Source organism: Apium graveolens, chromosome 4 (genome assembly GCF_009905375.1).
Source record: "Apium graveolens cultivar Ventura chromosome 4, ASM990537v1, whole genome shotgun sequence".
Classification (NCBI taxonomy): Eukaryota; Viridiplantae; Streptophyta; class Magnoliopsida; order Apiales; family Apiaceae; genus Apium; species Apium graveolens.
Genome location: NC_133650.1, coordinates 310,328,712 through 310,345,671, shown reverse-complemented (window position 1 = coordinate 310,345,671; position 16,960 = coordinate 310,328,712). Strand labels below are relative to the sequence as shown.

Below are 16,960 nucleotides of genomic sequence, written 5' to 3'. Positions count from 1 at the left end.
TTGTTTGTTTTTCAGCTACAAGTGGTTCCTCTGTAATAGAAATTGGCCGATTTTTCAAAAATCGCCGATAAATCGCTCAAAAATCGGTCAAAAATATTGATACGATTTGAGCGATTCCCGATAAATCATCCGATTTTTTAAAAATCGTACGATAAATCGTAAATCAGTACCTCAACTGAATAATTCCGATTTACGAAATCTGTAAAACTAACCACAGCCTGTAATGCCATTATTTAAAGGACCACAGACAATTAAATTAGAATTTTGTTTAGCAACGTGAATCGCATTTGTGAGAATGAAATCTTCCAAGGACCGGCAAACAGACTAGAGAGAAATCATCCACGAGAATGTTATCTTCTGAGGACCAGCTAACCGACTAGCTATGTCTGCTACTACTCGAATACTTACGATATAAAGAGGTCTTTACATGAAGCTTAATTAAGTGCATTCTTTTATTACTCAAACATACAGTGAGAAGAAAATAATATAGGTACTCTAATATAAACACAGTGAGAGGAAGAAAATGAGTCATACAGTAGTAGCTTTGCCAAGGCTTATTGAGCTGAGGTCGCAATATGACAATACGTTATTGCGATATGTAAAGGAAGAGGGGGAGGTGAAGGGGTTTGTTCAGTTTCGTGGTGAACAGGTAGGGAGCGCAGACGCAAAGTTTGAAGTCCAGAGCTCCACAAATGGGAATGGACTGGTTCACTTAAGAAGCTGTTACAACAACAAGTACCTGGTGTTGAACGAAAACAACAATTGGATTGCTGCCAAGGCTGAAAAGCCCGAGGAAGACCAATCCAAGCGTTCGTGTACACTGTTGAGGCCTACTTCGGTGATCGGGGATCCTAAAAAAATCCGACTTACTAATGTTCATCTTGAAAATTATCTGTGCTTGTGGCGAGCAGCTGCACCCTATTATGGATGCGTATTGGCAGGCGGCTCAGGTACGGATGCCTCGTACTGTGATATTTTTAATGTCATAGATTGGCAGGCAATGGTGTTTCTTCCCAAATATGTTACCTTTGAAGGTGATAATGGTAAATTTCTCCAAGCCTGCTGGTGTGAAGGTCATGAATATCTTCAGTTTTCGGAAGCTAAGATAGATGATAATCCAATGAGGGTGGGGAATGAGATTGTGGAGACTACCAACGGTAACATTTGCATACGTAACTTGCACTGGAAGAAATACTGGAGGTTAAGCCCAAACTGGATTTGGGCCGATTCAACAACTCCCACAAGTTATGGTACAGTTTTTGAGCCAGTTCAAATCAGCGACGACACAATTGCTCTAAGAAACGTAGCAAACAATTTATTCTGCACTAGGCTTACCACCGAAGGCAAAGAAAGCTGTCTTAATGCCAATTCTGGTACAATCAATAGCTGGGCTAAATTAAAGGTATCTGAGCTTGTCATTTCAAAGAAGGTCGAAAATGTCAACTTCCGGCTCATGGATGCAAGGATCTACGGTGAGTCTATCGTCTTGATGGACAGTTCATCTAACACTAATCAAGGCAATGCAACCCAGGAGCAGATATTTGATCTCTCATATAAAGTAAAGACGTCAAGTACTTGGAGCTCGACGGTCTCACTGAAGGCGAGTATTGAAACATCTTTTAGTGTAGGCCTTCCATTAATCATGGACGGCGAAGTTAAAGTGGGGTTTGAGGTTGCTGGAGAGTATATGTGGGGAGAAACTAAGGAAGTAGAGGAAGGTAGAACCTTTAACTACAAGGTTATGATTCCACCAAAGACAAAGGTGACGGTACGACTTATGGCAACCCGGGGTACTTGTGATGTTCCTTTTTCTTATACTCAGCGTGATGTCCTTTATACCGGGGAAACAGTTACCACTGAAATGGACGACGGGGTTTACACTGGCGTCAATAGCTATTCTTACTACACTGATGTCAAAGAGGAACCACTGAATATCGATCATAATATCAAAGCTGCAGGATTTAAGAGGGTTGCTAAAGTGTCACCGTCTGGTGAGATTATTCCTATCTAATTAACAATCTTGAATCAAGGTGGCAACTGGCAACATTCCAGGATGCTTTAGTGATGTTGGTTCAGTACTCTAAGCTATATACGCGTTTTATTATAAAATAAAGACTTTGTTGTCTATCAGGATTGTCATAAAACACAGTCTATATTTAAGCTGTATCTCTGTTGCTTCGTATGTTTACAACAGTATGTGTTGCTTGTGCAACTGAGCTTTGCATGCGTATGTATATTTAATTTTTCACTTGTCATTTGTCTCTGCTGTGGTCTTCAATTCAATCGCCTCCCTCCCTCTCTCTCTCTCTCTCTCTCTCTCTCTCGCTCTCTCTGTCGCTCTCTCTCGCTCTCTCTCGCTCGCTCCCTCCCTCCCTCCCTCCCCCTCCCTCTCCCTCTCCCTCTCCCGCTCTCTCCCTCTCTCTCCCATGTTAGACAGCATAGTATATTAGGAATTACAGTAACTCTGGAGTTAGTGCATATAATATCCTAGATGCTGACGAATAGATTTACGTTATAAGGTTCCATTCCACAGGATATTTGACAAATAGCTCAAGTCAAGTTTTACTCAGCATTTTATATTTTATATTTTATATCAGGAAAATTCTCATCATCTGAACAGTTAAAAGTTTTTCTGCAGTAATCTGAAAATATCCTGCATATTAGTACTATTCACCAGACTTGCAAAGGCTTTCAGCACAGAGTTTGCTTCAGTCTATGGCTTTACAGTATTAGTGATTTTCTACATAATAAGGTGTTTCTATTGGTGATTCAGACAACACAGTTTGGAGGTGCAATGATGTTGGGTACATAAACTAACACTACGCGCAACGAGCCAATTATATATATACACGATTAAGTAAGAACAGACAAAAAATCAAATAACGAAACAAAACACGAAGGTAAACAAGAATATAAATCAGTAACTGAATTAACAGAGAGAGGACATAATACTTAGCTCTAACGGAAACTTTAACAAATCTGAAAGAACTATGAACAACTGAGGCACCTAACCATTGAGAAGTCTAGAATGTTCTTGATGAAGAGATTATTGTCCCACTTACGCTGTGTTGGTTTGCAGCAATATCACTTCCAGTATACAACAAGATAGAGCAATTCGTCCACCGATACGTAAATTTTAACAGCGACCCGATCTCAGTACGCCCCGAAAACCTATGCTAATTTATATATTGTGGAGGAGAAAAAGAGAGAGATATAGCAGTTAGGGATTCACAATTCTGTGATTGACATATATCTATTCCAAACGTTTTGTTCAGTATATAATACAACACAAAACGTAAGTGAATACATTATTTTAATTAAAATAAATATCCTAACTTAAATTGCATTTAATGAAATATTTCCAGAATCAGAAACGTAACAGTCAGTATCAGGATTTGTCAAATCCTGATACAACCGGCCCATCAGGATTAACCACAACAAATTATTTTAATTTAACATGTATACTTTAATTTAGGAAAAAAAATTGAAAAATATTTTGTGAACTATCTTTTTTATTAATCTTAAAATAGACGTAAAAGTCAAAGAGACGTGTATTTTGGAACGGAGGGCGTAATATTTTATGTTAAGTGGTGTTACTCCTGAATGTTTTGGCACTAATAATCCTGAATTAAAAAATGGCAAATGCATGTCACAATATGACAACACATTATTGCGATACGTTAAGGAAGAGGGGGAGGTGAAGGGGTTTGTTAAGTTTCATGGTGAAGAGATAGGGAGCCAAGAAGACGCAAAGTTCGAAGTCCACAAGTCGGAAAATGGGAATGGACTGGTTCACATAAGAAGCTGTTATAGCAACAAGTACCTGGTGTTGAACCAGAACAACAACTGGACTGTTGCAGAGGCTGAATATTCCGAGGAAGATCAGTCCAAGCGTTCGTGTACACTGTTGAGGCCTACTTCTGTAGACAGGGATCCTAGAAAAATCCGACTTACTAATGTTCATGTTGAAAATAATCTGTGCTTGTGGCGAGCAGGTGAGCCTTATTATGGATGCGTATATGTAGGTTACTCAAATCCGGATGCCTTGTCATGTGATGTGTTTAATGTGATGGAAGAGGAATCACTGATAACTCCTTACTAAAACCACTTTGAATCAAGGGGTCAACTGGCCAGATAAACATCCCCACGCGAAGCTTTAGTGTTGTCGGATCAGTATTCTAGGCTTTTTTTATTATCAAATAAAGACTTCATTTGTTGTCTATCTGTATTGTTATTAGGAAACAATTTCTATGTTTGATTTAAACTTGTATCTGTTAGAGTATACCTTCCTCCACCACCTTAACGTTTTAGTAGGTTTTAGTACGACTGGTTACATAACATGGTATTAGAGCTCGGTTCTGGGGAGGAACTGAGGTTCGAGTCCAATAATTTGAACTAAATTAAATTTGGATTGTTATCCCAAATAATTTCTATGTTTAAGTGCTTTTATGGCAAATCTGGTGTTGCAAGCTCCTGGAGTGCAGAATGAAGATCCCCAGATGTGTATGATGCTGTTTATGAAGATGTGTTGCTGTTTAAAACGTGTTTATCGTAGGATTGTTATAATTATTTTTCTTATTTTTTTGATACATGTATGAAATTTGGATAACATATGAAAACAACCAACAAGAACCAAATGCATCAATCCAAATATTGAAGTGTGGAGGAAGTTGCAGAAGCTATGCCGGAAAAAATTTCAAATAAAAAACATGTCCGTGTACATATGCATCACATCACATTTTTCCGGTGGGTAAAATATCTCCAAAAATTTCAAAGATTACTATATATTTTTTAATTATTCATGCATGCAATGACTAGTAATCAAGGCCACTTGCGACACTGAACTAAAATGACATAAACTACATACCAGATCGGATTTGCAAAGTACGAAACAACACAGTGGTGTTTTTATAAATTACAACATATGTACATCATAATTTTATAATCAACATCCTAATAGAATTATAAGAAACATACCTTGTAATTAGTCCAACAAAGGAAGAGATGTGCAAAATCATTAGTCGTCATAGCTTGCATCCTACTGCATCTCAATTCAAAAATAAGATTTATTTTAAAAAATTAGGCTTCACTATTTAACCCCAATATAAAATTAAATCGAACTCACTACTTACCCACTTAATAACCGGGCGCATTACTTATCAAATTTAGTTTACCCACATACCAATTGAGCTTTCAAGCTTTAAAGAGTAAGGATTTGATAAGATTGTAACACCAAAATCGAAGCTGTAAGTCACAACTGAAGTCCCAGATCGAAATCCTAAATCATCGTAGAACCCCAAATTAAAAAAACAGAGTGAACTAAAAAATTAAATTAAAGAAGAAATCTTACCCATTTCTAAGAATAACATCACCCAAATATGAGAGAGGGAGAGAGTCAGAAGAGGGAGAATGAGAGATTGGGGAGACAAGGAAATGATTTTGTTCTAGTACTCTTTTTCTTGAACTTTTGGAATGAGCGGGATAATATGCCGCCTCAAAATTTCATTTCATTAGTATACTATTAACTTTATATTATTTTTTAATGGTAAAAGTGTTTAGATTTATATTTAAAAATTACATTTTTTGATTTGTTGAAAAATATTTTAGATGACTTTTTTTGAAAAAACTATAGTAAAAATATTAAATTAAAATGATTTTTTTAAAAAATTTTTGAAATAATAAAATATACAAATCTTAACATCTATACAGTTGGATTATCAAGATTGTTTTAATAAAATTGAAATGACAATCGCTGAAGAAACACTAGAACCGGAAGCGAAGCGCTATGCCGGGGGGAGAATTTTGAAGTCCCAATCATATTACTAGTTAACTATTAAAATCACAAATTAAATAATGTTTATTCTTTATGAAATATTTAAAATATCACTAAAATATGTAGACCTTGACATCTATAGAATTAGATCGTTGAGAACTATTTTTTGGAAAAGAAGAAATTATTGTTTAGTACCATATCAACCACCAGAGAAAAAAATTCAACTAATTTAAAATCTCAACACCATCATGTTTGTGATTTTAAAAAGAAAAATATGAGATAAATACGGTCCAGTCCACATCATTTGGAGAAGAGGCAAATTGTCTGATCCAACAAGTCATATCACAGTTTTAGGTTGTAAACGGTCCATAACAATCTTCGATGGCTCTCCGAATGGACCTAGAAAGCGATAAATAGGTCAAGGAAAAGGCATGTGGGCGTTCCAGACTTACGGGGAGTCATAAGGCCAGGAGGGATTCCAGTATGGTTCAAGGGGGAGTCATACCACACAATAAGGTGACAGATTTGATAGGTGTCAAGTCCGATGTGTGAAGGAAAAATTGTTAGGAGTTGTCCGTAGTTGTTTATGTGAAGCGAAGATTGCTAATATATAAGCAGCTAGTTAACCCCAATAGTATGAGACCTTTTGGGATGTGCCCAAACACAAATTTATGCGTCATCGGCCCATAGCGAACAATATAATACTAATATATATATAGCCCTGCTTAGCAAGCCTCCATTAATATGAGTTCTTTTAGGATATGCCCAAAAATAAATATATGCGGGCTCGGCCTAAAGCGGATAATATCATACAGATGTGGAGTTAGCCAGCATAGAAATCCCAAGTGGTATCAAAACTATGGTTTAACGGTTCCATACAATCTCAAGTGGGCTCCCAGAAATGGAACTAGGAAGCGGAAAATATGCTACCCTAAGATGAGTTTAAGGGGGAGGCGGATGAGCCTTTGAGTATGGGCATATGGGAGGCAGAAATCCAGAAGAATTCCAATATGGGTCAATTGGTAGCCAAGTCGCACATTCAAGTGGCAGATCCAACAGATGTCGAGCCCTATGTGTGAATGAGGAGATTGTTAGGAGTTGCTCTACATCATTTGTGGGAGGGGCAAATTACTATTATATAAGCAACCAAATAACTCAATTAGTATGAAGTCTTTTAGGAGTGAACCAAAAATAAACCCGTGTTGACTCGGCCCATATCGGACAATATTATAATAATATGGAGTTAGGCAGTTAGCCCTATTTGACATGTCCAACTATGTTGACTTAATTTTATGATGGATGGAGTAGCAGTTTCAGTACCGAAACATATATTCAGTGTTACCGTTTCTAAGTCAAAAATAGATAATGATACCATTCATATATCCAAAACGAGACCGTTAAAATTCCAAACCAAAATAAATTTATATTTTCTAAAACATTTGGAAACATATTAAATATATGCATCTTGACATCCACATCGTTGAATCTTCAAGAAAATTCTTTAAAAAATCAAAATACCAATTCGGGATGAAACACTAATTCGAAGTATTAGTCAAAATAAGTAGTTGAATGTTAAAATGCCAAACCGAATAAAAACAATATCGAATATTTTTGGACATTATTAACATTTACAGATCTTGACATCCATACATTTAGATTTCTGAAAAATATATTAAAAAAATCGAAACATCAGAAAAGGAGGTAACACTAATTAGAAAAAGTAACTAATCAATTGTATTGAAAATGGGATTATAAAACTTATTTAAACTTACACGGGTGCTTACAAAAAATTACTAGCCCTAATAGCAAATTAGTTGTGTTAAATATACTTTGAGTTTGATTAGAAAAAAAGTGGAGAAGACTAAAAAAATAATATTTTAATTTTACCAATGAATTAGTAACAAAAATCATTTTAACCGATCTAAAATAGTAACAGTTTAGTAACGGAATTAGTATGACCGATCTAAAATTACAACGAACTACCAACAAAATTACCAATGAGTAGTGTTGTTGGTAGCGCGTTAGTAATTTCTTGGTAAACCGTTGTTTCGTTACTACTCCGTTAGTACTAATCTAATGCAAATCCGTGGGTATTTTCGTCCGTAAATCTGGGCGGGAGATTTGACGCTTATTAATCCCAACCGATATTTTCGTTGGCAAACCATTTGTTGGCGAACCATTACCTATCTGTTATAATATTTTCAGATTTTTAATATTTTGATATATGTTAATTGCCAACAGATAGTTTTCCGTTGGTAATTTTTGTTGGGAAAACTCTTATAGCGCTATGTTGTCAATGCATAGTAAATTGTGTGCAAAAGTCAAATTGCCTAAGTAAATTGATATAGAGGGAGTATAAAAATATTGCAGGCAACAACTACAAAAAAGTGCTATGTAAGCTTTTTATTAAAAGCTTTAATGCCAGTTTAATAATGCCAAATTTATGTTTGTTAGGCTTTGCTTTAAGATTTTGATTTTGATGGCCCCCCTCTAATAAGGTCGAACCTATGTTTGTTAAGATTTTTTTGAAAAAAAATTGTTGTCATCTTAATCAAGTCAAATTTATGTTTGTTTAGGATCTTTATTTAAAGATTAGATGTCACGTCAAACTAATGTTTGATTAAAAAAAGACGAAGACTTCGTGTTCTGGCAAAAACCATCTTTACTCCCTCTTTGAATGTTCAAAATCTTTCAATATAAAATGGGGCGTGAGTGTTTTCAATTAGCCAAAAAATAACATATACTTTAATATATACACATTGAGAAGAAAATGAGTTCAACAGTGGTAGCGTTGCCAAGTGTTATTGCGCTCAGATCACAATATGACAACACATTATTGCGATACGTTAAGGAAGAGGGGGAGGTGAAGGGGTTTGTTAAGTTTCATGGTGAAGAGATTGGGAGCGAAGAAGACGCAAAGTTCGAAGTCCACAAGTCGGAAAATGGGAATGGACTGGTTCACATAAGAAGCTGTTACAGCAACAAGTACCTGGTGTTGAACCAGAACAACAACTGGACTGTTGCAGAGGCTGAATATTCCGAGGAAGATCAGTCCAAGCGTTCGTGTACACTGTTGAGGCCTACTTCTGTAGACGGGGATCCTAGAAGAATCCGGCTTACTAATGTTCATGTTGAAAATAATCTGTGCTTGTGGCGAGCTGGTGAGCCTTATTATGGATGCGTATATGTAGGTTACTCAAATCCGGATGCCTCGTCATGTGATGTGTTTAATGTGATCGAAGAGGAATCAGTGATAATTCCTTACTAAAACAACCTTGAATCAAGGGGGCAACTAGCAGCATAAACATCCCCAGGCGACGCTTTAGTATGGTTTTTTATTATCAAATAAAGAGTTCATTTGTTGTCTATCTGTATTGTTGTTATCAGGAAACAGTTTCTTTGTTCAATATAAGCTTGTATCTCAGTTGTTCTGTTTCTTGGAATAATTTGGACTAAAATAAATTTCGAATGGTATCCTAAGTAATTTCTATGTTTAAGTGCCTTTATGGAAAATCTGGTGTTGCAAGCTCCTGGAGTGCAGAATGAAAAGCCCCAGATTTACGATGCTTTTAATGAAGATGTGTTGCTGTTTAAAACGTGTTTCTCGTAGGATTGTAATAATTATTTTTCATATTTTTTGATAAATGTATGAAATTTGGATAACATACAACCAACAAAGAACCAAATGCCTCAATCCAATTACTGAAGTGTCGAGGAAGTTGCAGAAGCTATGCCCGAAAAAATTTAGAACAAGACAGCCTAAAACTGTAATAAGCTGTATTTCTGTTTGAAATTCTTCATGAAATAAGCTGTATTTCTTATGAATGGCCTTAAATGACACAGGAGAACAATAATATCATTGATTTCTGTGGCTCCCAATTATACTGTCACTAATAAAAATACTACATCACGCATTTAACATCGGTTTGCAATGTCATTGATATTAAAAGTGTTAGAATTTTCAAACTCTCTAGAATCTAAAATAAATGATAGAGCTGGGTTTGTATAATAAGATAAAGTTGGCAGCACAAGCATCCAATGTGGAAAGAGAAAAAAAATAGAACATGACAACATTGAAAGTCAAGGGTGGTAATTGTTCAAAATATAAAGTCAAGTGTGAATTCTAAAATAAAGGTAGACCATTGACATGTCCTAGATATATATAACTGGATGTAGTAAGTACTTGTGAGGTAAGACATGATATAATTTAGTAATCTAAGCCTATAAATAGGCCGATCCTTTGTATTTGCTGAAATACACAAAAAAAAAGGAAGAGCAGAAGCTCAGAGATAGGAAATAAAGGTTGTAGTCTTGTACTAATATAAGTTGTAGCTTTGTTGCTATTTAAGTGAAATAATATAAAGCTATTTGTTTTATATATCTTTATTCATACGGTCCATATACACCCACATACACATCCTCTGTTTAAGTTGAAAATATTTAAACCTAAGCCCATACACGTTTCCAACAAGTGGTATCCGAGCTAAGCTTACGTTCGTGAAAAATGGCGAATATGATGCAACCCAATATTCCAAAATTAACATCCACAAATTACGGAAATTGGAGTATCCAAATGAAGGTGTTACTCGGTTCTTACGATAATTGGGAAATTGTCGAAAATGGGTTCAACGAGCCCGCTGATGCAGCCGCTGAAGCAGCACTTCCAAATGCCGAGAAGACGGCGTTAAAGGGAATCCGGAAAAAAGATAAAAAGGCGTTGTACACAATTATTCAAGGCGTTGATGAATAAACCTTTGAAAAAATTTCTGAAGCAAAAACGGCAAAAGAAGCGTGGGAGATTTTGCAAAAATCATTCCAAGGAGTTGAAAAAGTTAAAAAGGTGCGGCTCCAGGTGCTACGAGGGGAGTTCGAAAATTTAAAGATGAAGAGTTCTGAAAATATTGGTGAATTTGTTACGCGCTTGAAAGTCGTGATAAATGAGATGAAAAGAAATGGTGAAAGTCTCGACGATGTTCGAGTCATGGAAAAACTACTCCGTTCGCTGACCAGAAAATTTGATTACATTGTTACTTCTATCGAGGATTCAAAAGATTTGTCAACAATTTCGATTGACGAGCTCGTTGGTTCGCTTCAAGCCCACGAGTAGCGAATGAACCAGTATGATGATGCAATCCATTTGGAAAAGGCGTTGCAAAGTAAGGTATCCATTGGCGACAATTCTGGCAGTAGCAGTTCTGTACGTGGAAGAGGTGTCTTTAGAAGTGGCTATCGAGGTGGACGAGGTCGTGGAAGACAGTCTTTCAACAGAGGCCAGAATTTTGAAGGTTATCAACCATCTGGTCTTAGTCAAAATTTCAGAGGTCGTGGAAGAGGCGGATTTCAATAACGAGGTGACAAGTCTCAGTTTCAATGTTATAATTGTAATAAATTTGGTCACTTCAGTTATGAGTGTAGAGTACCAAAGGTGGAAGAAAGAAGTCATTTTGCAGCAGCAAAAGAAGATAAAGATGTTGGAACTTCTATGTTCCTCACTTATAAAGGAGACGAGGAGAGTAAGAAGAATGTTTGGTATCTTGACTCAGGAGCCAGCAATCATATGACTGGCCATAAAGATTTATTTACGCAGATAGATGAGAACATCAGTGGAGAAGTTACTTTTGGTGACTCGTCAAAGATTCCGGTCAAAGGAAAAGGTACAATTACGATTGTGTCAAATAATGGTGAGAAAAAGTATATAAAATGATGTTTATTATATACCTGCTTTGAAAAATAATATCATCAGTCTTAGCCAACTTGTGGAGAAAGGGTATAATATTAAGATGCAGGATAATTCTCTCATCATCGAAAATCAGGTTCGAGTATTAATTGCAGATGTGGAGATGTCAGAATCGCCTGTTCACACTTGAGATGCAGAAAAAAGTGCAGAAGTTCTTGAAATCAGTCATTAAAAATGACTCGTGGTTATGGAATTTAAGATTTGGTCATCATGGATTTTCTGGATTGAAATTATTGTCAAAGACAAAGATGGTAGACGGTTTGCCAGAAATTAACGAACCAAAAAATTTGTGTGAAGCATGTGTCAAGGGAAAATAACACAGACAAAGTTTTCCCGTTGGAAAATCATGGAGAGCTAGGAGAACATTGGAGATTGTTCACACAGATATAGCTGGTCCGTTTGATATTCCATCACTTTGAGGTAACATGTATTACCTAACATTTATTGATGATTTTAGCAGGAAAAGTTGGGTTTATATCATCAAAGAAAAATCGGAAGCTCTTGATAAATTCAAGGAATTCAAAGCACTGGAGGAAAAACAAAGTGGACATTATTTGAAGACACTCAGATCAGACAGAGGAGGCGAGTATACTTCAAATTTGTTCAGGAGCTTCTGTAAGGCACATGGCATAAATCATCAGTTGACAACGGCATATACTCCTCAACAAAATGGCGTTGCAGAAAGGAAGAACCGCATAATTCTTGACATGGCAAGGAGTATGGTGAAAGAAAAACACTTGCCAAGAACTTTCTGGGCGGAAGCTGTTTTGTGTGCAGTTTATTTACTGAATCGCTGTCCAACAAAAAGTGTCAGAAACAAAACTCCAAATGAAGCATGGAGTGAAAGCAAACCATCAGTTGGACATCTCAGAATTTTCGGGTGTATTGCTTATGCCCATATTCCTGATCAGAAAAGGAAGAAGCTGGATGATAAAGGCGAGAAATGCATCTTTATCGGATATGACAAAAAGAGCAAGGCGTACAGACTCTATAATCCCCTAACGAAGAAATTAATAATTTCTCGAGATGTCGAGTTCGATGAATCAGATTATTGGAGATGGAGCGAGGATGAAAGAAAAGTTGCTGGTTTATTTTTCAATGGTGATGACGATGACGGTGATAACCAGAATATTGAAGATGATGGAAATAATGATCAAACTCCTCCACCAAGTCCAAATCAACAAACTCCAGGATCGACACCATCCACGGGAGGAAGCAGTAGTTCAGGGGGAGCACCACGAAAGATGCGGAGTCTTGGATAATATCTACGAAGCTACAAGTCCGGTACAAACATCCTTTGATTACTCTTTATTTTGTTTGATGGCTGAATGTGATCCAGTTACATTTGAGGAAGCTTCTGAAGAAAGTAAATGGAATAAAGACATGAATGAAGAAATTGATGCAATCAAGAAGAATGATACTTGAGAGCTGACAGATCTTCCAGAAGGACACAAAGCAATAGGTCTCAAATGGGTCTACAAGACAAAGACGAATCAAGATGGAGAAGTGGAGAAATACAAGGCGATGCTAGTGGCTAAAGGCTACAAGTAGCGATATGGCATTGACTATGATGAGGTGTTTGCTCCAGTTGCACGAGTTGACACCATCAGACTTCTTACAGCAATTGCCGCTCAAAATTAATGGAAGATTTTTTAGATGGACTTGAAGTCGGCATTTCTAAATGGTTATCTCAAAGAAGAAGTCTACATCGAACAACCTCCAGGATATGTTCAGAAAGGTCAGGAAAATAAGGTCTACATGCTAAAGAAATCCTTATATGGTTAAAGCAAGCTCCGCGAGCATGGAACACGCGAGTTGATGAATATTTTCAGAGAAACGGTTTTGTGAAGAGTCCATATGAGCATGTTCTCTACACAAAAAAAATTCAGGGGGAGATATTATGATTGTTTGCTTATACGTGGATGACATGATCTTTACTGGAAACAATCCTGGTATGTTTGATGATTTTAAGAAAGTTATGACTAATGAATTTGAGATGACAGATATTGGTCAAATTTCTTACTTTCTTGGAGTCGAGGTGAAGCAAAGCAAAGATGGGATTTTTATGTCTCAGAAAAAATATGCGGAGCAAATTTTAAAAAAGTTCAGAATGGAGGAATGCAAGCCAGTGAGCACGCCAGCAGAAGCAAGCATAAAGCTCGGGATTGATTCAACGAGGGAGTCGGTAAATCCGACATTATTCAAAAGTTTGGTTGGAAGTCTGAGGTACCTAACTTTCACTCGTCCAGATATTATGTATGTAGTTGGACTGGTTAGTAGGTACATGGAAAAACCGAAGCAAGATCACTTCATGGTATCTAAAAGGATTTTGAGGTACATAAAAGGTACACTTGATCAAGGTCTGTTTACATGCATTCTAAAAATTCAAAATTAGTTGGCTACTCAGACAATGATTATGGCGGTGACTTGGATGACGGGAAAAGCACATATGGATATGTTTTTCATATTGGTTCAGCGATATTTTCATGGTCATCAAAGAATCAGCAAACAGTTGCCCTATCAATATGTGAGGTAGAATACATCGCAGCAGAAGCATGTGCATGTCAGGCTATGTGGCTACGCTACATATTGGGCGAGTTAAATATCGCAAATGAAGATCCAGTTACAATTTACGTGAATAATAAATCTGCTATTTCTCTAGCGAAAAATCCGGTGTCACACAGTCACAGCAAACACATCAACATAAAATATCATTTTCTTCGCGAACAAGTAAATGATAAAATTATGGAAATGGTGCACTACAAGACCGAAGAAAATTTGATAGATATATTTACAAAGCCTTTGAAGCCGGATGTATTTCAGAAAATGAAAAATAAGCTCGGGATGGAAAGTCGAGTTTGAGGGGGAGTGTTAGAATTTTCAAGCTCTCTAGAATCTGAAATAAATGATACAGCTGGGTTTTTATAATAAGATAAAGTTGGTAGCAGAAGCATGCAATGTGGAAAGAGAAAAAAATAGAACATGACAACATTGAAAGTCAAGGGTGGTAATTGTTCAAAATATAAAGTCAAGTGTGAATCCTAAAGTAAAGGTAGGCCATTGACATATCCTAGATATATATAGTTGGATGTAGTAAGTACCTGTGAGGTAAGACATGATGTAATTTAGTAAATCTAATGCCTATAAATAGGCTGATCCTTTGTATTTGCTGAAATACACAAAAAAAAGGAATAGCAGAAGCTCAGAGAGAGAGAAAATAAAGATTGTAGCCTTGTACTAATATAAGTTGTAGCTTTGTTGCTATTTAAGTGAAATAATATAAAGCTGTTTGTTTTATATATCCTAATTCATACGGTCCATATACACCCACAAACACATCCTCTGTTTAAGTTGAAAATATTTAAACCTAAGCCCATACACGTTTCCAACAAAAAGTAACTGTAAAATCGAACATTTTTAAAGCGATGTTAAAGATCATCTCAGATATCGTTCTCTATAGATTAGCTCTCTACACATGCAAAGACATCGGTTTGGAAAAAAATGTCTAAGGGCATATTTCTAGTAGTGTGTGTATCGGGGTGAATTGGATTTTGGAATCAGGTTTAGTACCTAGCAATCAGGTCTTTATCCTAGACACAAACAATCTAGCTAGGAAACCTGATAAGTGACGCAAAATGCTGCAGGAGAGAGCTAACACCCTTCGAAAAAAATCGCAGCCAATGGGGAAACAAGTAAACCTAAAGAAGAGCAAGAATGGAAGGCATTGAAGGATCCTATTATCTGTAATGTATGCTCTCGTGAGAGAAGGGATTGAACGATTCTGAAGATGATGAGGCTGACAGGAGTGAATTTTGAGAGGGAATATAGTGATTGATGACACAATAGACATGACCTAATATGTCATAGGTGCGGTGTACTTGACAAAAAGAGTAAGGACCAACCAACCGACTCGTCCTGTGTATACCTGACTCTTGTGTGGTGCAATGTTAAATGTTAAAAATTTCAACAAAATGGGGTTTATCATGAATGCAATACTAATCGTGAAACAACATGAGCAACATGATGTTGAAGTCCGAAATTTATATATCAAAAAGTTATATCAAATTGTGTTAAGGTTGAATACCAAAGACGCATAATTAAGAAAATTTGGAAGACATGATTTGATTGTTCACAGGTCTTTAAGATATCAATTATATTTCCTGGGGATTGGTGAGAACAAATCGACTTAATTACTTAAAATTCCAAAATAAAAATTATTTAGTCCCTTAAAAATCTGGGGGCAAAGAAGATAATTACAAATTCTAACTATGCATAGTTAACACGAAGTGCGTATATTAAGGGCGAAAGTAGCATTTTACTTTATAACAAGGTTAAAGCAAATTAATATCATGCTAAGGCATATAACAAGCCGAAGAAGCACAAAGCATAAATCTAAAAGTAAATATGCTAAGGCAAAAATAAGTGTCGAAGACACATAAAAAATATGCTAAGACTTTTTACATGAACACATTTATTTAGGCCAAATACATTCATATTTGCTCAAATATTCAAAGAAAATGAACATCAGGGAGAAGATAAGTCTGTAAGACGTCGACCTGTTACATTCGGAACTCGAGAAAAAATTGACCCGAAATACAAGTTCTGAATGCGAACATCTCAGTACCTTAAATACTTGGGGCCAAGACAATGGTTCTGAAACCGTAATAAAGCCAAAGATGCACAAACTGAATATACTATACTAAAATAACTATTAAGTACCAAAGATGCATCATTCAGTTAATTACGCTAGGTTAAATACCGAGAACGCGTAAATTAAATAAATTACTTTAGGTTAAAAACCAAAAATGCGTAAATTAAATATATTAAGCTAGATTTAAAACCAAAAATACGTAAATTAAATAAATTACGCTAGGTTTAAAACTGAAAATACGTAAATTAAATAAATTACGCTAGGTTCAAAATCTAAAAAACATAAATTAAATAAATGGCGCTAGGTAAAATACTAAAGATACGTAACTTAAAAATTACGTTTGATTAAATATCAAAGATACTTAAATTAAAAATTACTCTAGGTCAAATATCGAAGATGAGTAAAATAAAAAAAATTATGTCAAGGTTAATACACATACCAAAGATGCGTCAATTAAGTAAATTACGTAAGGAAAATGTTAAAACTAAAGGAGCATTAAAATAAATTATGTTAGATATGCACATCATCTTTGTGTGTCTAGGTATGCACATCATGAATGGCTTCTTTGCCACAATAGATTACCTACTCTTACCTGATTGGCTTCTTTTGTGATGGATATTCTTCAGCACTGTTACTTATGTGTTGGTGGTCAGGAAGATTCTTCACACCTGTTTGTTCATTGCACATATAGTCGCTTTATTTTGACTAGGTTGGCTCGTCTGTTACACCTTCCTGGTCCTGCTCAAACATGGCTTCAACTCCTTCATACTTGGGGTTCTATTTCCCACAGTGGTCTTCG

The 16,960-nt window shown here is 36.1% G+C and overlaps 2 protein-coding genes and 1 long non-coding RNA gene across 3 annotated transcripts; 2 read left to right on the top strand and 1 right to left on the bottom strand.

The window, feature by feature from the left end:
- The first annotated feature begins 523 nt into the window (after positions 1-523).
- LOC141720123 (uncharacterized) lies at positions 524-2,011 on the top strand. Its single transcript, XM_074522478.1, has one exon. The coding sequence runs from the start codon at positions 524-526 to the stop codon at positions 2,009-2,011; it is 1,488 nt and encodes a 495-aa protein (XP_074378579.1).
- A 1,008-nt stretch (positions 2,012-3,019) lies between these two features.
- LOC141720515 (uncharacterized) lies at positions 3,020-5,271 on the bottom strand. Its single transcript, XR_012574406.1, has 3 exons — positions 5,133-5,271; positions 4,978-5,041; positions 3,020-3,176 (listed from the first exon to the last, which is right to left on the bottom strand). It is a non-coding gene; the product is annotated as an uncharacterized LOC141720515 (long non-coding RNA).
- A 3,272-nt stretch (positions 5,272-8,543) lies between these two features.
- Positions 8,544-9,041, top strand: LOC141720122 (uncharacterized). The gene has a single exon (XM_074522476.1). It carries the CDS (start codon positions 8,544-8,546, stop codon positions 9,039-9,041), a length of 498 nt encoding a protein of 165 aa, XP_074378577.1.
- Positions 9,042-16,960: the final 7,919 nt, after the last annotated feature.